General features: G+C 37.9%; 2 protein-coding genes across 2 annotated transcripts; both read right to left on the reverse strand.

The window, feature by feature from the left end:
- Positions 1-4,940: 4,940 nt before the first annotated feature.
- Positions 4,941-5,894, reverse strand: LOC100340983 (olfactory receptor 8I2-like). Its single transcript, XM_002709127.3, has one exon. The coding sequence runs from the start codon at positions 5,877-5,879 to the stop codon at positions 4,941-4,943; it is 939 nt and encodes a 312-aa protein (XP_002709173.3). The 5' UTR covers positions 5,880-5,894.
- A 9,425-nt stretch (positions 5,895-15,319) lies between these two features.
- On the reverse strand, positions 15,320-16,258 carry LOC100340465 (olfactory receptor 5J3-like). The gene has a single exon (XM_002709125.4). It carries the CDS (start codon positions 16,256-16,258, stop codon positions 15,320-15,322), a length of 939 nt encoding a protein of 312 aa, XP_002709171.3.
- Positions 16,259-21,806: the final 5,548 nt, after the last annotated feature.

The following is a 21,806-nucleotide window of genomic DNA, read 5'->3' on the forward strand; positions in this document are numbered from 1 at the left end:
TAGTGTGGTCAAGGTAGACATCATTGAAAATTTCATGATGTAGCCAAGACTGGAAGGGCAGAAGAAGGGTTTGTCAAGAAAGGACAGAGGGAGACAAGCTCCAGAGAGGAACCATCAGTAGGAGCAGTGAAGAAGGGACCATGTGTATACGAAATGGCACAAAGAATTATGAAGAATCTGTATTGATGATGATAAGCACTGTGAGAAAAAAAAATGAAAAGAGAGAAGGCAGACATGGGAATTTGGGAGCTTTCTCATTTTTTTAAGATTTTTAAAAAGATTTTTATTTATGTATTTATTTATTTGACAGAGTTACAGATAGTGAGTTATAGAGACAGAGAGAAAGGTCTTCCTTCTGTTGGTTCACGCCCCAAATGGCTGCCAAGGCCAGAGCTGTGCCAATCCGAAACCAGGAGCCAGGTCTTCTTCCTGGTCTCCCATGCGGGTGCAGGGGGCCAAGCACTTTGGCCATCTTCCACTGCCTTCCCAGGCCACAGCAGAGAGCTGGACTGGTAGAGCAGCAGCTGGGATTAGAACCTGGTACCATTATTGGATGCTGGCGCAGCAGGCGAAGGATTAACTTAGTGCGCCACTGTGCTGGCCCAGGAGCCTTCTCATTTTAAAAAGAATGTTTCAGGAAGTCCTTAGTGATCAGGTCACACTTACAGAAAGGAAGTAGAGAAACTGAAATTCTTGGAGTGAAATTCAATATCAATGATCTACAAAACTCGCTCCTTTATCATGATGTATCTTATCACTTTATTTTAGTAAAAATTGCATAAATTGTATCATTGATGTCAGTTCGAAAAGCTCATAGAGAAATTGTATTAAGATAATTTTTCCATACAAAAATGTTATAACTTATGAAATTTTACATAATATGCATATTCTAAGAAATTTTATTGGCATTCTCATTCATACTATTTCAGAATATTTTCATTCCTTCATGGAATTTTTGAAAAGGTCCTTAACCTTTATAGACAAGGGAACCAGGATGATATCAAAATTAAATGCAATTAAATTTGTTTTAGTTTCATTGACTAATTTGTTTCTTTAGGCATTCTTGAAATATTTTTTTAAATAATGAACATTATGAAAAGTGATTTTGTTTTGACAGGCAGAGTTAGAAAGTGAGAGAGAGAAACAGAGAGAAAGGTCTTCCTTTTTCCGTTGGTTCACGCCCCAAATAGTTGCCAGGAGCCAGGTGCTTCCTCCTGGTCTCCCATGCGGGTGCAGGGCCCAAGCACTTGGGCCATCCTCCACTGGTTTCCCGGGCCACAGCAGAGAGCTGGACTGGAAGAGGAGCAACTGAGACAGAATCTGGCACCCCAAGCGGGACTAGAACCTGGGGTGCCAGCGCTGCATGCGGAGGATTAGCCAAGTGAGCCACAGGGCCAGCCATGATTTTTTAAAATGTTCTTAGGGTACCAGTGCTGTGGGGCTCTCAGGTCAATCCTATGACTGCTACACCAGCATCCTGTATGGACGCCAGTTCTAGTCCAGGCTGCTCTTCTTTGACCCAGCTCCTTGCTATGGCTAGGAAAGAAATGCAAGATGGCCCAAGTGCTTGGGCCCCTATAGCTTTTTTTTTTTTTTTTTTTTTTTTTGACAGGCAGAGTGGACAGTGAGAGAAAGAGACAGAGAGCAAGGTCTTCCTTTTTCCGTTGGTTCACCCCCCAATGGCCGCTGTGGCTGGCTTACCACGCTGATCGAAAGCCAGGAGCCAGGTGCTTCTCCTGGTCTCCCATGACGGTGCAGGGCCCAAGTACTTGGGCCATCCTCCACTACACTCCCGGGCCACAGCAGAGAGCTGGCCTGGAAGAGGGGCAACCGGGACAGAATCCGGTGCTCTGACTGGGACTAGAACCTGGTATGCTGGCACAGAGGATTAGACTATTGAGCAGCGGCGCCGGCCAACATTTAACATTCTTAACATAAACTGAGTATTTTGAAACTGGATGCCTCCAACCTTCTTTAAACTGAGTGTTTTTTCCTCATCAGAAAGGAAAAAATAAGATTTCCGGAAAATCTTGTGTAGGATGTTGCTGCAGGAGACATAGTCCCCAGGTCTAGGGATTAAGCTACTGGACTGGGAGAGACCAAGAGTGCTGTTAAAGGGAGACAGAGAAAATGACTGAAGAAACAGGGAAGCTCACTCTGAAAAATTACAGGATTTTGCAGATGATGCAGAAAGATACTAGCAGAGAATGATGGGAGTCATAACAGGGGCCAATATGAGGAATGTGTGAGAAACAGCATATCTATGGACACTTAGGTATAATTTGGAGCAAATAAATTGTGTTATAATTTCTTTCAATGAATGAGAACAAATGTTTATTTTGCCACTATTGAAAGACTAACAAGTCAGAATGGGTAATATAAAAACAATTACATTAATTAATGCTATGTAAACAATTATTACTAAACTAAATACTCAGTACAATTGGAAATGAAAATACACAGAATTAGCATGAAGATAAATATAATAAGGTGTGAAAGCTTTGATGTTACACACATTCATAAAAAATGAACATTATATTAAGAATGCATGAATCAAAGTAATTTTAGTGAAAGAGGAAGAAATAAAAATAGTTTCATACTTCTCAATGGTTATGACAAAAATCCTCACAGTAATTAATCTCAATTAATACTGTTATTAATAGAACAATCTAAAACCTCACGTGGGGTTACTAAAAAGGAGTGATGAGGTAGACCATAATACTCTGTGCAATATAGTGGTATATTTCATAAATTAATTAGTAAATTATCATTTCCTTAGTTTCAAATCTAAGAAGTTACACTGTAAAATTAAGTTTGTAGGAGTCAGAACCTGGTTACATGATCAGAGAAGAAAGTAAACAAATATACACATATGTGAATATACACAGATCCCTTCACACAGTCCAAGATAGAAGATGAATTCTCTCTATGAGAGGTTTCATTCAGAAAAATTCTTTGGAGAAATAATGCTTAAAGCAAAGATACCATAATCAATATACATGAATCTGCCAAATACTTTTATTGCCTTCATTTTCTGTGTGGTAAAATTTCCTAAAATACTTTGAAAGACTTTGGTAAATGGAATTTTCTTTCAAAAATTTCCCTGCATCTTTTATGAGGCATCCCTTTTTCATTAATAACTCATTCTTTAACTAAAATTGAATAACCCAGGAGTAAAGTACGCTTTCCTGGCTGATCCTAACTCTTAATAATTGTTTCACATTGATTTTACGTATTTTGGAATATATGTTAATTACTATAACACATTTAATTGATAAATAGACAATTACTTTGAAAGTCAATAAATACATGACTATCCAATCGCCATAATCTATACAAATGTGAACAATATGAAGTTCTTGAACTTACTAAATATATTTAGTTAGCATTTCACACTGATGCATTTGTTAGATGTTACAAGAACAAACGATAATAAACCAACTCCTCTCAGTGATTATAGTCTTATTTGAAAGAAATATTATTATAGATGTTTTCAATAAAAAAAAAACCTTTTTAGAAGATGGCTTTTAAAATCTGTTTATTTCTTTACCTTTAGTTTATTTGAAGGAAAGGGAACAGAGCCTGAGAGACCTTTCAACCACTAGCTCATTCCTACGAAGGCCACAACAGTTAGGGCTGACCTGAGCCAATACCAGGAGCCTGGAACTCCATCCAAGTCTGCCCTGTGTGTGGTGGAGACCCAAATACTTCACCTGCGCCTGCTGCCTCCCAGGGTGCACATTAGCAGGGAACTAGACCTAAGCAGAGCAAGAACTAGAAACTAGGCACTCTCATATGGACTGAGGATATCCCAAGCAGTGTCTTAACTTTTGTGTCAAATGCCATTCCCAAATTAACCTTTAGTTTCTTTCAAAACATATTTTAAACATGATACGCCAATTCGATAATTCACAGACACTAAGGGCAGTATGACACAATGCATCTTTTCCAATAGTCAATTTGTAACAATCCCTGTGTGTTCATTAAACCAAGTTTATGTTAAAGTCTTTTTGAAGGCAAAAGTTCTCACACACATACACACAGTTTCTCTCTATAACAATATAAGCCTAAAAGTAACTTTGTGTATCTTAGAGATGTGAGAATACATGGACACACACACACACACATAAATATGTATCTTCATGTTCTTCCAGGTATAATACCACCATTAGTGATCCATGTATCCATATACACAAATAAATATAGATACACATATACTACATATCATAGCATAGGAAAAGATCAAAATTCAAAATTTCAATGACAATTTCTGATTGTACATTGCTTTTGCAACATTGTGTAGTAGAAAAATGGTAATTGCAACCAACACAATTCTAGGATATTCTGCAACCAATATGTCTGAAATATTAATGATAAAAAATTAAGCGTTAAAACAAAGAGACTCTCCGTTACTAAGAGATCTCTGCATATGCTACGTGATGTCCGTTGTCCCCATTAGTGTCTGTTGAAATGACTTCAGTCTTTTATTATTCTCATTTGTAGCTAATGTTTGATAATTTTTTGTTTATTTTGTGCTCTTTTCTTTGCTCTCGGTTAATTCATTGCCATTTCTAGATGTTAGTAAAACTTTAGGTTATGACTTCTCATCATTCTAATTTTCTATTCTCGATTTGCCAACAGCTAAGAAAACAGAATGCCAAACCATGCTAAGTGTAAATTCAACAATCTTGAAACATGGTTCAGTGCTATGGCGTGGTCACAATGGATGTTCAATGCCACTTTCCTTCTTGCACATATCTAAGAAAGAATAGTTTATATGCTAAGAAAACTCCTAGTGCAGTGAAATAATATAATAATTTCAAGGCTCTTAGTGCACATTCATTGACTTTCATGTTTTTGAAATTTACTATTAATTTTTCTATTTGTTGGAACGCTCAATCCCCATATGTTTCTATTTAATTATAACCTGCCTTGATTTGTCATGGAAAACATTTTCTTTTTAAGACTCTCAAAAGAGCATTTTTCACATCTTTGTTCCTCAGACTATAGATCAGTGGATTTAGCATTGGAATGACAATGGTATAGAATACTGTTGCCACCTGAGCCTGATTCAAGGAAGATGTGTTATCAGGCTGCAGATGTGTGAAGATCAGGGACCCATAAAAGATAGTGACACCCATGAGGTGGGAGGCACAGGTGGAGAAGGCTTTCTGTCTGCCTGCCGCAGACTGGATCTTCAGGATGGCTATGATGATGGCGATGTATGTAATTGTGATGATCAAGAGAGAACTAAGAAGAGTGAAGCCAGCTAAAAAAAAGATCACCATTTCTGTGTCGAATTCCTCTACACAGGACAGGGCCAAAAGAGCTGCAGTGTCACACAAAAAATGATTGATGCTGGAGTCACAGAATGCCAAACGGCTGATCACACAGACGGACACCAGCGAAATCGTGAAACCTACCACATAGGGCAGGACGCCCAGCCAGTTGCACAGTTTGGGGGACATAACTACAGAGTATAATAAGGGATTGCAGATTGCTACATAGCGATCATAGGCCATTGATCCCAGAAGAAAACATTCACAGCACACCAGACCGACAAAGAAGTACATTTGAACAAAGCAGCCTACAAAGGAGATGGTTTTTTGGTTGGATTGGAGATTGACTAGTGCCTCGGGTGTTACAGTGGAGGAATAACATATGTCAATGAATGCTAAATTGCTAAGGAAAAAGTACATAGGAGTGTGAAGCTGAGAGTCAGCTCTGATTAACAGAATTAGTCCCAGGTTCCCCAATATAGTGAACAGATAGATGAAGAGAAATGTCAGGAAAAGACTGACTTGTAATTCAGGGTGATCAGCAAATCCAGAGAGGATGAAGACACTCAACTCAGTGAGATTTTTCCCAGTCAGATACATCAACTGCAAATTTTGAATTTCCTGCTAAATAAACAATGGCAAAAGTCAGAGAAAGATTCAAGTTCAACGATCAAATAACCAATCAACTTAGATTCTAATAATTAGACAATGACAAATGGAAAGTAAATCTATAACAACTTCAAGTTAGCTGCAAATGTATACTATCTTTGTATAAAACTGACAAACACTAATAAAAATTCCCAAGTTTCCAAGCTAATAACTGTATAGAATTAGTAGCACTCTAAAAATATTCTTTTGCAATGATTTACAGAGACCTCCTGAGATTTTTAGTCCTCTATCTCAGTCTATTATGGGACCCAAAATTATCCAACTAGTAATTTATATAACAGAATGAGTTACATCATCTGGAGAAATGAAATCTAGTGATACCTTTATGTAACAGTCTAATTTTCTTAACATTTCACAGCTAGTTTCCAGTGCTATTTGAGGTTCTTAATAAAATGTAGATGAACACAACTAATATTTCCTTAGACTCAATATAGCTTTGCTAGATTTTGATGACAAGAAAGGAAAAATGAAATCTGAAGCACCTTGCTTCTATTACATATCAATGCTAAAATTTCATACAACTTTTTCTTCTGGCACATACCCTGTTGTCAACCACTGACCTAGGACCACTTGAGGAACTTAATCTATATTGCACTTCAATTCTTTCCAATCTTATGTGACTGTTTCCAACGAAAAGCACGTAGGACATCAGGTGATCAACAGTTCATTACTGAGCTAATTTGTTAAGTCAATGACAAAAAGAGTATGGTAAACATTTAAAACAGGAATGAAATTCTAAGATGATCTCACTGACATGAGAGGATTCTTTTCCTAATCCAATTGACAAAAATAAAGAAAAGTGAAACTGGTTTTCAAACATCTAACAGAGTAACTGAAAGGAATATCATGTTCTATCAACAATACTTATTAATTGAATTTGATACATGCTCACAGGTGTTGCTAATTATTTATTTAATAAGCATATGTTCATTGAAAACATAGCCTTGCATATCACTAAAGATACTTCTCTCAAGGCCTAACGGAAGATGAAAGATATTAATAGGAACAGTTATTCAATGTGAAAAGCACAAACACACACAAGAGTGAGGAAAGAAGAGGTTTCTGAGTTAGACTTACCTTGGATTCAGTCCTGCAAATTAATCTCCCTTGCTTTTCTGCTATAATCTAATAGCTTTTATTATAACCAACTGATTATTAAGTTTATTATTTTTGTCTGATCTGTAATTGTGAATCCCATGAAATGTCAAAATAATGGCTTGGGTCTTTTATTTTTATTGCTGCTGCTGCTTCTATTGTATTTGCTATTTAGCTTAGAGCTTTATTTGCTATAGAATGTAGCCTTATAAGTAGTATGAAGTTAATAAGAAAATTTTACTGGTTTTGGTAGCTCTGGGTGTTGTTTGCATTATTTTCTATTCACAGGATACCAATAAGGATAAAAAATGCAAAGATAATTTTTATTTTATGCCTTATTGAGAAGTAAAAGTCTATACTATTAGTGTATCTCTTAGGAAGTCCAATGAAAAAGCGTTTCCTTCTGAAATCCAGTGTCTTAAACAGTCCACTTATGCAAGCATCCTATCCTCAAACCTTTAAACTCACCTCATATAGGAATTGGTCAATTAGCATCTTTGATCTCTTGAGAGTTGTATTTTAATTGTACCCCATGGTCCATTCCCAGTTTGCCTGGGATACATCTCCAAAGGGAAGTAAACAGAAATGCATACTCCTCACTATTGTGATGGCCCCAGATGTGTTGGAAATTCAACTGAAATAGTTTTTGAAACATTTGTATGTTACCGGTAGACTTGTCCATGAAACTTTTTCTAAAATATCACAACATCATGACAAAGTGAAACACATGATCTAGACAATCTCAGATAACCTCCACCTGGTACTTTCAGATTGATCACCCAGGAAGGAGATGTGAGCTTTCCTACTCACTGTTTTCATGCTGTTACTATGTGTGAAATTATGTTAACAAGTTATGCATCATATTTAAAACAAGAATTCTGTGGTCTTTTGCAAAAGATTTACTTATTTATTTGAAAGGCAGAGTTACAGAGCCAGAGGCAGAGCCAGAGAGGTCTTCTACCCACTGGTTCACTCCCCAAATGGCCACAAGGCTGGAGCTGCACCACTCCAAAGCCAGGAGCCAGGAGCTTTTTCCAGGTCTCTCACATGATTGCAGGGGCCTAAAGACTTGGGCCATCTTCTGCTGCTTTCCCAGGCCATAGCAGAGATCTGGGTCAGAAATAGAGCAGCTGGGACTGAATGCCAACACTACAGGCCAGCTCCCTGTGAGTTTTTTTTTTTTTTATTTTTTTTATTTTTGAACAGGCAGAGTGGACAGTGAGAGAGAGAGACAGAGAGAAAGGTCTTCCTTTGCCGTTGGTTCACCCTCCAATGGCCGCCGCGGCCGGCGCGCTGTGGCCGGTGCACCGCGCTGATCCGGTGGCAGGAGCCAGGAGCCAAATGCTTTTTCCTGGTCTCCCATGGGGTGCAGGGCCCAAGCACCTGGGCCATCCTCCACTGCACTCCCTGGCCACAGCAGAGAGCTGGCCTGGAAGAGGGGCAACCGGGACAGAATCCGATGCCCCGACCGGGACTAGAACCCGGTGTGCCGGCGCAGCTAGGCGGAGGATTAGCCTAGTGAGCCGCGGCGCCGGCCTAGAGTTTTTTTTTTTTTTTTTTTTTTTTTTTTTTAACTGCCCAATGTTGTATTCACTAAATTATTGATTGAGATAAAAAAGCCTTCTAAAAAAAGAACAAAACCTTTGAAGCAAAAGTCAAACTGCATGGCTGAATTTGCATTATAATTATTTTAAAAATCTATTTAGTTGTTTGAAACATCTTCCTGGGATTCACCTACGTAGAGATTCCCACTTATCAATAGTCCATTGTTAGCCACCAACAGATTGCTTTGTTGTTGGAATAACATGCAGAAAGTACTATAAAATTTTCTATCTGATATTAAAATCCTCAATCACAAAAAGGCATCACTAATCATTGGCCATCTGACTTGAATCTTTTGAGCAGTCTTTGTCTCCTGTGACATCTCATTAGATTAGCACATTGAGTCAAAATGTGTTTGCATGTACCTTTGAGTAGTCATTACATTGTTAAACCATATTTGGTTGACTGTCAATTGCATGTGTTTAAAATTTTGCACTGTATTGAACTCTACAAAAATATGATCCCTTCATTAATACAGCATTCTAAGTTGTTTTCAATTCAATATTTTTCTGTGATTTTTTTTTTATTTTTGTCGTTTACACCTAAAAAATAACTTAAGTTGGAGCATGTTGAACATGGAACATTCATTAGTGTATATGTGTGTGTGTAAATATATATGTGTATGTAATCACAAATCTTAACCTTATGATATGAACATTCTCAAACACACACACACATTCATATATTTTCAGCATTCCATTACTAACAGACTTTGGTTTGAAAGAAAAACAAACACATATCTTCTGATTGGATGTAGATCTATAACAAATAAGAAATCACAGACACTTACGTATTATAAAAGCTAGATCTAACTAATTTGATTCCCAGAAAGAATAAAATATCTTGTCAATAACATTTTTATCTCAAATTTCAGAAACAGTTGAAGCAAACTTCACAAAAATATTATTGACCAATGCTTGGTGACTATTAGAAAAACTATCATTAGGACATAAAATCTTGTAGATCTGAGAAGTTAGTTTTTGTTTCTCATTTATAATTTAAAATTGTTCGGAATATTCACCCTAACAATTTACAAGTTAAGTCAGAAATATTTGAAAACAACTGTATTTTCAGCCATTTTGATTATGTTTCTAAACAGCAAAAGCCATGTGCTATGATTTCATATTTTATAAGTGAGTTCATATGATATTTCTCATTATTTTGGCCCAATTCCCATATTTTCAAATCAGTTGATTAATTAAATCAAAATAGAAACCCTAGTTCCTCAAGTGGGCTCTCATGAAATCAATTAATAATTTCTAGAAAGAGGAGCATGATCACAGATTCTGTCTTCATTAATTTTCACATTTTTGATTTTGACTCATTCCCTCATTCTTATTGTTCTGTATGTTTATTATTCCAGTATATTAGAATATAATAGACTTAATAGCAAAAACACATAACAAAATTAATATAATATTTGCACTGACAAAGCTATTTCTATACACCTGTTTTGGAAAGTAATTTGTAAGAATGTGGTTTATATACACTATGGAGTACTACTCAACTATAAAAAAGAATGAAATTTTGTATTTTGCAACAAAGTGAATGCAAATAGAAACCATTATGCTTAGTGAAATAAACCAGTCTCCATAAGACAAATATATGTTTTCCTACTCTGTGGTAACTAGTAGAATTAAAAAAAAATGTAATGTATATGAGCAAAATTGGCATTTAGAGAATTGCTTATTTTTTATGGCCCTGTCTCTACTGTTGAGGAACCATGGTTTAATTTCCTTTTAATATAGGTTGAATTCTTTACTTAGTAGAAGGTCAATTTATGAGTATAAAATGAACTGAAAGTATGCAATTACAAAAATTATGAAAATTAGAAAGGAAGGAGTAATGAGGGTGGGAAGTATCACTCTGCTCCTAAATCTGTATAAATGAAATTTGTTCACCTTATAAAATCAAAAACTTATTAAAAGATTTTAAGTTACATGACATAAAAGAAACAGATCTGCAGACTTGAACTTGGTGATTTACAGCTATGAATTCACAATTATTTTATTTGTTAAATATATCATCATCTTCACAAACTCAAAAGCATTGTTCACTACATATTTCAAATTTGTCATTTAGCAAAGCTGTTGTTCTGAATTTAGTTTGTAATGCCTTTCTATGTGAACAGAATAATAAACATCACTTGTATTGATGGGTTAACATAAGCAACATGAAGGCCTAAGGCACTGGGAGAGGCTTGAAGTGAAGCCATGGGCTCTGGGCTCCATGCCTCAAAGAGTTTTGCCTGTACCCCAGACCCTGACAAGATCACTGTCTCTCTCCCTTTCTAAATGCTTCCCGTACCTCACCAGGTCTCCTCAGTTCCTACAAACTTAAATTCTTGGTTCCATCAGCAGGTGTTTCCTACATATTTTGTTCATTAGCTCTGAGTTAAAGTTTAATTATCCCTTTTGCGGTCAGTCAGTTTTTCAATCTAGTCTCCCATTAAGTCCTCACGTAACCCTAACTTGTGTAGGGATATTTTGTTTGTTAGTTCTAGGTTAAAGTTTAATTATCCTATTTTTCAACAGGTAGCTTTTCAATCTAGACTCCGCTTAAATGCAGCTCCCCTCAAGACTTGTGCACACACGTCTCAGCACGTCTCTGGTATCCCCTACCTTCTTTCTCAAGTCTCTTTCGGGCTCCCTGAGTCAGGTCCTTCTTGTGTAGATAAAACCTCAGAGGAGATTTAATAGGAAGAAATTTTATTCCCCAATTCTGCTTCTTTATCCTTCACAGGCCTAGTCACCAACCTAAGTGGTAACCAGGATTGGTACCCTCTCTCCAAACTCTAGCTTGAAACACATTTGTTTCCTAAGCCTCAGTGATTCTCACTCATTACCCAAAAGATAAAGTCAGAATTTATCCCTTGTCTCTGAATCCTAACTCAGACTCACAGCCTATTGTTCCCCACTCCAAGCCCTGCATTTTTCTCCAGGTTTTAAGAATCCATATGAAGGAATTCATCTCTTCCTACTGCACCCACACCCATCCCCACCTACAATAGCTAAAGAAATTATCCAACTTTGTATATTAGGAAATTTTTAAATCAGTAGGAAATTTTAAAATCTAGCAAAAACTGAGTTTATAAGAAGTCTAAAAAAAGAGAATGAGAATATAAGAATTCTCACATTTCATAACACATTATCTGAAACTTAGCCATGTTCTTGGGAAGGAGATTCATTTCACTTAAATGGGGAAAAAAAAGTTTAATTATTTAATTTAGTCATAATACTTTTGAATATTTTCCACATGAAATTAGAATATGGTGGGTTGATTATAAGAATTTACATGTCTCTTGATTCTGGTTATTGACATTGGTGCCCAGGTCACATTTCAATAAGCATGCCCAACATTGCTGTTGTAGCTAGAATTGATGAAATCACTACATGCTTATAGAACAAGAGGAACGTAAATCAAAAAGTGGCCAGGAAATGAATATAGCCATGATTAGTCCAGACAACAATTACATATTTCTAACTCATTTCCCAAATGAATTAGGGTACTATCCAAATTGCAAATTCCAATACTACTCACACAGAATGAAAAACTAGCACATATTTGATAGAGTTTCCTGTGTGCCCAGAGGAAAATCATGTACCATAAATATCTGCTGAGTCCTGGTTTATGAGTATTTGTATTGATTTTGAACAGTTAGCATTTTATGGGGTAAGGCAATGTAGCACAGCAAATTCAGGCACTGCTGCAATGCCAGCATCCCATAGTTGAGTGCCAGTTCAAGACCCAGCTGCCCTTCTTCCAATTCAGTTCCCCACAATGCACCTGGGAAAGTAGTAGAGGATAGATATTCTGTGTTTCATTGAAGAAGCAACAGCTGTTTCACTGATAATATCATGTATTTCCTACTGACCAAAATAATCTATTGTTTAAAAAATTTGGAATATACCTAACTCAGTTTCATCTACCTTCAGAATGAAACTATATTATATATTTATCTATAAATTATAAATATATAAACACATAACAAAAAGTAGTAATAGCTTACTCACTTCCCAATCTACATTATAAAAATCTGCCACGGTCTCCAGTGTTCATCGGAATCCTAGGAGAAAAAAAAAATTATTTTCCCCATTGAAACACTTAGTTTTTTAAAATAGTGCAGTATAGGCCGGCGCCGCGGCTCACTAGGCTAATCATCCGCCTTGCAGCGCTGGCACACCAGGTTCTAGTCCTGGTCAGGGCGCCAGATTCTGTCCCAGTTGCCCCTCTTCCAGGCCAGCTCTCTGCCGTGGCCAGGGAGTGCAGTGGAGGATGGCCCAAGTACTTGGGCCCTGCACCCCATGGGAGACCAGGAGAAGTACCTGGCTCCTGCCATCAGATCAGTGCGGTGCGCAGGCTGCAGTGCACCGGCCGTGGCGGCCATTGGAGGGTGAACCAACGGCAAAAGGAAGACCTTTCTCTCTGTCTCTCTCTCTCACTGTCCACTCTGCCTGTCAAAAAATTAAAAAAAAAATAATTAAAAATAGTGTAGTATAGTAATTGTAAGGATGAGTTGAAGGTCAGTGCAAGATAAAAAGAATCTTTTTTTGCCCTATAAATTATCTTCTCCTCCCACATTCAGGGAAATGTTTTATCTGTATCTTGGTAGCCCAGTCCCACCTTTGATAGGGAGCTTATTTTAATAGTATTTGCAAATATAAATAGTTCATTTTATTTTTATGAGTTTTAATTATCTTACAATTACAAGATCCTCTGCTTTGCATACTCTAGGATAAAATGCACTGAATGCTATTAAAAAAGTGTGACAGCCTATAGAAATCAAGTTCACTTAGTATCATTTTGGGTTTTTTTTATTTCATTCTAAAAGGTAAAACTTTCATATGATCACACTTTTATGAATATTTCACACACACAGATGCCACAAGTATATGACTTTCAGGGACTCAGTTTCAAATAATGTGTTGAATGATTGAAAAATCAAGAGGATTATACAAGTGTTTTGAGAGAAACATTCAAAAAAGTTCATGTTTTCTTTCTTTTTCTGTTTCTCAAATAAGTAATAAATAACATTTTAATATTTCATGGAAATGCATATTATGAAAACATTGTGTGAATTCCAAATATATTTTTATAAAAATAAACATTTAATTACATTTTGCATACAATTTTTGATGCGCCCTCATATGTTCTTGTCGTTTGTATTATTTCATTCTCACAGTTAGACTTTCATATCAATTTCTTTCAACAATGTCCTATATAATAATAATTTCAATATCATTTATACAGCTATGGGTATGATATTAACTGATGTTGATATTCATTTATGTGACCATGGCAATCACTGAGAAGAAAATGTAAAAGGTTAATTAGCCTGTCATGAGCAAATATGAATTAACAAACATGGAGTCATCATGTGTCACATTGTGCTACTTGATGTGATTGTCTTGGCTTATTTCAATATTTAAAATGAACTCCAAAAATCTCATATTATTTTATTTTAAGCAAAAATATTCTCTATAATACTTTTTTCCTGCACCAGATAGGGTGGTTCACTACAATTGCAGAAGAGATCACTATGGAATAATCAATGTTTGTGGGGACGATTTTATGGTGATGTGCACATATGTGTAATGCGAGTTGAATGGAAAACATTCTCCTCCTGGTTTCTCCTTTCCTAGAACACCTCTTTGGATGTCTACCAAAAACGCCAGTGGATCCTTACAGGAAAGGGGGCAATAACTCTGATTATCAATGACTTCCTACAGACCTTAGATCTTATTCATTTTTTCTAAATGTAAAGGAAGACTCTTCAGAATAGGCTTTCTCTGGGTGTTAGTAATGCTTCCATACCATGTGATAATAAAACTATGGCAATTGTCCTGTTTGATTTTATAGGCAGTAATGGAAACTGACAGCCAGACAGGGGGAATGATTTAGACAAATCACTGGGAGTGGCCAAGCAATCTAGAAGAGAGAGAAAAAGAAAGAGAGAGATCAAAAGACAGAGTTCTCATCCACTGGTTCATTCCCCAAACGCCTGAGAGGGCTAAGGCTGGGCCTGGGCCAAAGCTGGGGGCCCAGACACAATCCAAGATTCCTACATGGGTGGCAGGAACCTAAGTACCTGAGCCATCAGCTTGGCCTCTTAGGGTGTACACTGGCAGGAAGACAAGACCAGTAACGACACTTAGGCCCTCGGGTGGGACATGAGATTCACAACCTCTAGGCTAAACATCCTGGGCACTTTAAGTGTGCACATTTGTTTTAGAGAAGACCAAGCTGTAAATAATCCATGCTAATGCCTGAACATGTGTTTATCTATTTTCTGAGTAATACAAGTACAAATACATTTTTGTCTTGAAAGGGTTTTTCCTTATTTCTAATAAATACAAAGACTAAGCTAAGAGAAACTTAATATTTTATTACTTATGAATTTTGTGTTTATATGTAGTCATCTCTACCCATATATAATGGATCAAAACACAATCAGTTGTCCAGAGGTAACTACCCCAGATCTGGACCATGTGTCAGCCATGTGTCCTATGGCGTGTTATTCTTCCAGGTCTCTTTCTCCGGCAGTGAAACATAAGAAGAGTCAAATTAAATAAAGACTAAGGCATCTATGGGGTTAAAACTGTATTAGATATTTATAGACATTATTACAGGAAGCACTGTTGTGGATCCCTTTTTTGGACATACATGGTGTGAAATCAGCAAGAAAAAGGTCTCATTTCTACGGTTCTTTTCACAGCCTCCTTCACTTCCTTGTTTCTTAGGCTGTAAATCAATGGGTTTAACATAGGAATCACCAGGGTGTAAAACACAGACACCACCTTTTCCTGTTCTAGGGAATAGTGGGAGCTCGGTTGAATGTAACTAAAACTTATGGAGCCGTAGAACAACGTCACTGCAGTGAGATGAGAGGCACAGGTGGAGAAGGCTTTGTGTCTCCCCGCCGCTGAGCGGATCCTCAGGATGGCAGCAACAATGAAGATGTAGGAGATCATTACAGTCAAGAAAGTGATGATGGCAATAACACCCGAGAAGATTAAAAGCAACAGTTCATTCAGGGATGTGTCAGAACAGGATAGCTTTAGCAGGGGGGGAAGGTCACAGAAGAAGTGACTGATAACATTTGGCCCACAGAAAGTCAGTTTTGTTAAGCCGATTGTGTGTGTCAGTGAGTTGATTATACCTCCCACACATGATCCCAATACGAGCACTACACAAGCCATCTTAGTCATAGCCACCGTATAAAGCAAAGGGTTCACAATGGCCACGTAACGATCATAAGCCATTGCTGCCAGCAAGAAACCCTCTGTGGTAAGGAGTGCCACGAATAAAAAATACTGCACAATGCAAGCAGAAAATGAGATTGTCTCCTGTTCTACGAAGAAGTTCAGCAGCATTTTGGGCGCAAAAATGGATGAATAGCAAGCATCAACAAATGACAGAAAGCTAAGAAAATGATACATGGGTGTGTGGAGTTTGGGAGTAATTTGTATGAGGAAGAGCATCCCGAGATTTCCCACCAAGGAAATGGTGTAGATCAATAGGAACAACACAAAGAGGAACATCTTCAGCTCAGCACGATCTGTCAGTCCCAAAAGGACAAACTCAGTCACCAGTGTGTGGTTGGCATCAGCCATGGGTTTGTGTCTCTTGGTACCTGACAATGACAAGAAGATAGGAATAAACTGAAGAGTAACAGTGTTGCAATTATGATACCTCCGGGAACTCTTGAACAGTTGTGTGACTTGAGATAGTGACCTCTCTTCCCCAGTTGTCTTACCTATAAAATTAGAAACCTAGTAGTAACCAAGTAGTTTCCAGCCTCTTCAAACACTTTATTTTTCCACTACATCAAAATTCCGTAAATGAAGAAAGAAAATGTCAAGATCTAACTTCAGATTGCATTCAAAACTCTGGTATTTTCAAACACATTTTGAACATTTATTTATTTATTTATTTACTTGAAAGGCAGAGTTACAGGGAAAGGAAAAGGAGGAGTTAGAGGTGGACCAGAGAGAGAGAAAATCTTCCATCTACTGTTTCACTCCCCAAATGGTTGCAAAGGCCCAGGATGGACCAGGTTGAAGCCAGGAGCACGAAAATTCTTTGGGATCTCCCACTTGGATGCAGGGGTCTAAGCACTCAGGTCATCTTCCACTGTTATCCCAGGCACATTAACGGAGAGCTGGATGGGAAGTAGAACAGTCAGGTTTTGAATTGAAGCCCATAGGGGACACCAGCATTGCTGGCAGAAGCTTAACCTGCTACACTACAATGAAGGCCCCAGATTGCTGGTCTTATTGTGAACAAAAAAATAAAGTGAATTTTATTATAATGACATTGTAAAGAAAAAAAAAGTCCAGGGGTCAGCACTGTGATGTAGCGTGTCAGCATCCCATATGGGCACCAGTTTGAGTCCCGGCTGCTCCACTTCCGATCCAGCTCTCTGCTGTGGCCTGGGAAAGCCATAGAAGATGGCCCAAGTCCTTGGGCCCCTGCACCCAAGAGGGAGATGCAGAAGAAGCTCCTGGCTCCTGGCTTCGGATCAGTACAACTCTGGCAGTTGCAGCCACTTGGGGAGTGAACCAGCGGACGGAAGACCTCTCTCTCTCTCTTCTCTCTCTATGAAACTCTGACTTTCAAATAAAATAAATAATTCTTTTCAAAAAAAGAGCCCTTTGATAACCAACAGCAGTACCTTACAGATACTCAGGAAAGTGAAGTGCTTATGTTTATTATAAAAAAAAGAAGCAAAAGAAAACCTGTAGAATAAAATAAGCTCATGAAATAGGCAGATACTTCTTGTACCACTTCCTCTCTTTCATTTGCAACACAATTCTTAGAACACACGATTATTTCCCATGTTACCAGTGCATATCTGTTTGTTAGTACTACGTTTTGACTGAGGATTTTAAGTATCTTTTCATATCTATAACACAAACATTGATAAGCATAAAATATAAATTAGTAGTACATTTTAGGGTAAGATTTTTGTGCTTTTAGTTTGCGTGGTTCAGAATCTTGCCTGGCGTACCATTTGTCATGTTTTGAAATCCAGTGAAGTTTTACTTACTCAGAATCATGCTTGGCCGCGGCTCAATAGGCTAATCTTCCGCCTTGCGGCGCCGGCACACCGGGTTCTAATCCTGGTCGGGGCTCCGGATTCTGTCCCGGTTGCCCCTCTTCCAGGCCAGCTCTCTGCTGTGGCCAGGGAGTGCAGTGGAGGATGGCCCAAGTGCTTGGGCCTTGCACCCCATGGGAGACCAGGAGAAGTACCTGGCTCCTGCCATCGGATCAGCAGTGCGCTGGCCACGGCGGCCATTGGAGGGTGAACCAACGGCAAAAAGGAAGACCTTTCTCTCTGTCTCTCTCTCTCTCACTGTCCACTCTGCCTGTCAAAAAAAAAAAAAAAAAAGAATCATGCTCAAAAATATTTCTCACCAGATTCCTCCATCATAAGAGGAATCTATAACCTTTTTCCTTACACAGTCCTTCAAATAATTTCTCTTACTCATTATTCTGCATTATGCTAAAAGGAAAAGTCTTCATTGCTGACTAGGGTTTTAGTATTTCAGAACTTGGTGCTACTTTATTTGACTTACTTGCTTTTGTAATCAAGTCTTACTTATTTTAGAAGCATAAAAAACAGAACAAGGAAGGGGTGACCTTCAAAAGGCACCAGTACCCTGATGGAGCCAGATCCAGCAAGATTCTGTGTGCTTGGGTCATCCAGGCTGATCCAGCAGTTACTGTCAGCCTTTACCAGTGAGAAGTTGCTGTGAGGACAACCTGGGCAAAAGTGAATCTTTTTTTTTAACTTTTATTTAATGAATATAAATTTCCAAAGTACAGCTTATGGATTACAATGGCTCCCCCCATAACGTCCCTCCCACCCGCAACCCTCCCCTTTCCCACTCCCTCTCCCCTTCCATTCACATGAGGATTCATTTTCGATTATCTTTATATACAGAAGATCAGTTTAGCATACATTAAGTAAAGATTTCAACAGTTTGCTCCCACACAGAAACATGAAGTGAAAAATACTGTTTGAGTACTAGTTATAGCATTAAATCTCAAAAGTGAATCTTAAGTAAGGATAGAAAGGCTGCAAACGTCTCTGGGTACCTCGGGGCCAGGTGAAAACACATTTTTAAAAATTCAGACAAATCAGGATATTGATGCCTTTGTTTTGACATAACATGATCCTTTCGCTGAAAGACACATTGCCTTTAAGGTGGGTAAAACTCAGAACAAGAACAATCTTAGAGGTCTACTGAATTATAGCAAATAAGACAAGAAGAATGTTGTTTCAAGACTATCTACAGATTAGGGCCCACGCCGTGGCACAGTAGGTTAATCCTCTACCTGTTGCGCTGACATCCCATATGGGCGCTGGTTCTAGTCCCAGATGCTCCTCTTCCAATCCAGCTCTCTGCTGTGGCCTGGGAAAGCAGTAGAAGATGGCCCAAGTCCTTGGGCCCCTGCACCCACGTGGGAGACCAGGAAGAGGCACCTATCTCCTAGCTTTGGATCGGCACAGCTCTGGCCATTGCGGTCATTGGGGAGTGAACCAATGGATGGAAGACCGTTCTGTAGCTTCCTCTCACTGTCTGTAACTCTCTCAAATAAAAAAAATAAATAAAGACTATCTACAGAGACAGGTAAATTATTTCCATGAAAATATATAGTTACAGCCTAGGTTATAATAATTCTTCTTCTTCTTCTTCTTCTTCTTCTTCTTCTTCTTCTTCTTCTTCTTCTTTTTTGACAGGCAGAGTTAGACAGTGAGAGAGAGAGACAGAGAAAAAAGTCTTCTTTCCGTTGGTTCACCCCCCAAATGGCCGCTATGGCCGGAGCTACATCTATCTGAAGCCAGGAGCCAGGTGCTTCTCCTGGTCTCCCATGGGGTGCAGGGCCCAAGCACTTGGGCCATCCTGCACTGCACTCCCTGGCCACAGCAGAGAGCTGGACTGGAAGAGGGGCAACCGGGACAGAATCCGGCACCCTGACCGGGACTAGAACCCGGTGTGCCGGCACCGCAAGGCGGAGGATTAGCCTAGTCAGCTGCAGCACCAGCTGGTTATAATTCTTCTTTTAGAAAAAAAAAATCCCTCCTTTTTCCTTTTCAAAATTTTAACTGATTTGTAGATTGTGTCTACAAAAGATATACAAATAAGTGATTTTAACTTGCCAATGTAAGGCATAATATTAAACATTTCAGCTCAATTTGGAACCTCATGACTACCCATCCTCATAGTTTACTTCTTAATATTCCCCCAAAACAATTATAGGCAAACAAAAGAACCCATCAAGTCCATTAAGCACATCTTACTTTTAAAGTGATCCAGAAATTGAGTAAGATAGTACTGACAGAGAGCGAGACTGAAATTTAAACTTATTTAACACATAAGAATCAAAGGCATAGCATCCTTGGTCTGAAAGTAAGATCAAGGTGATTAAAAAACATCATAAGCTGAGATGAAAAGTTCAGTGATATATTTACCTTAGTTCAAATGGGAATAGACTCCCCAGAGTTAATCTTCTGATTAAAAGATACAATACTTGTATTAACAAAATCCCTCATGCTTCTTGAGGGATTTAGGGAACTCCAAAGAATAGAATGACTCCCTGAGGCATTTCATTTCCTGCATACTATAATGAATGGAAGTAAATGCAGAATAAGTGTGGGGGAAAACAGAATGTATGGACTCTAAAAAAAAAAATGCAATAATATGGATGGTGATGCCTGCTCAGTAATTGAGTATGGATACTTTGAAAGAGCACATTGCTTGGTCCTCCATGACAGAAAAAAATTAAGCAGAAACAAAAACTGAAAATCGAAGAAGTTTAAGGTAGTAGAGTAAGACCTAATAAATGCCAATTCTTGACTCACTTATATGGCAAGAGTGTTATCAGAAAAAATTTAATCTACTCCTTTGTAGAATTTCTTAAGAAGACCCCAACCGTCCATCTCCTGAGCGTCTATTTCTTCAGTCAAACATGTCTGCTGACAGACACTATTGAAGTTTCTGCCATTAGATTAAACTGCATCAAGAAGGATTTTAATTGCAATATTTGAAACTGTACATATGGGTTTACACATGTATTTAAATAAGAGTTGACTTTCATTTTATGCTGAAACTAAATTGCTCCTTAATTGCAAATTTCTTAAATTATAAACTAATAGGCAGGTGGTAAGGGTGGGGACTGAGCCATAACCTAAGACTGAAGAAGGATAGATGGTGATCCATGATCCATTCCTTTGGAAGACCTAGAATAATCTTAATACCTGATGCATTCTCCATTATTTTAAACTATAATTTACTCCCTATCCTAATATAAAAAAGGCATTTAATTTCTCTGATCAATATTTTCTTTTCTCTTAGAATATTGTACATTATGGGCAAAAAAGTGACAAGACAGTTGACAAGAATGAAAAAACCATAAACAAATAAATGCATTCTGTAAATCCAAACTGGTGCAGGCATTGTGATACCTCAGGTTAAGCTACTGCGTAGGACTTTTGTATCCCATTATCACTTCCATTTCTGATCCAGATTCTTGATAATGCACACACTGGTAAAGAGCAGATAATGGCTCAATACTTGGCTAAGACCAACTGTAGATACACATGTTCGATCCTCCTGAGTAAATATCTGTGAATGGAGCCATCCAGTCCCTTTACATTGTATAATTCTCCATTTGCTTAGGTCTTCTCTAATTCCTGTCATCAATTATTACAGTTCTTAGGTCTGACAGTTACTTTGACTTCAGTAATGGCACTTGTTTTTAAATACTGTATGCCAATATGGTTATTAATGGAAATATTTTCTTAATTTCAGTTGAGATTGCTTGCTAACCATATATAGAGACACAGTTGATTTTTGTATTTTGATTTTGTAAGTATTGCTTAGGATTTTCAACATAAACAATGCTGTCTTCTAAGGAAAATGAGAGTTGTATAGCTTCCTTATATTTAACAGTGATCGCTTTTCAGTTAAGTTTCAACACTTAAGAATAATTGTGTATTGATTACAGTATTCAACCTAAAGTATTAAGTAGAACAAACAAAAAAAATACTAAGAGGGATAACATATTAAGTTGCTCATCAACAATCAGGGCAAGGGCTGAACAAGTCACCGTTTCTCATAGTGTTCATTTCACTTTAACAGGTTTCTTTTTGGT

This window comes from Oryctolagus cuniculus, chromosome 1, assembly GCF_051225735.1.
Source record: "Oryctolagus cuniculus isolate XC-2025 breed Fujian yellow rabbit chromosome 1, ASM5122573v1, whole genome shotgun sequence".
NCBI classification, from domain to species: Eukaryota; Metazoa; Chordata; class Mammalia; order Lagomorpha; family Leporidae; genus Oryctolagus; species Oryctolagus cuniculus.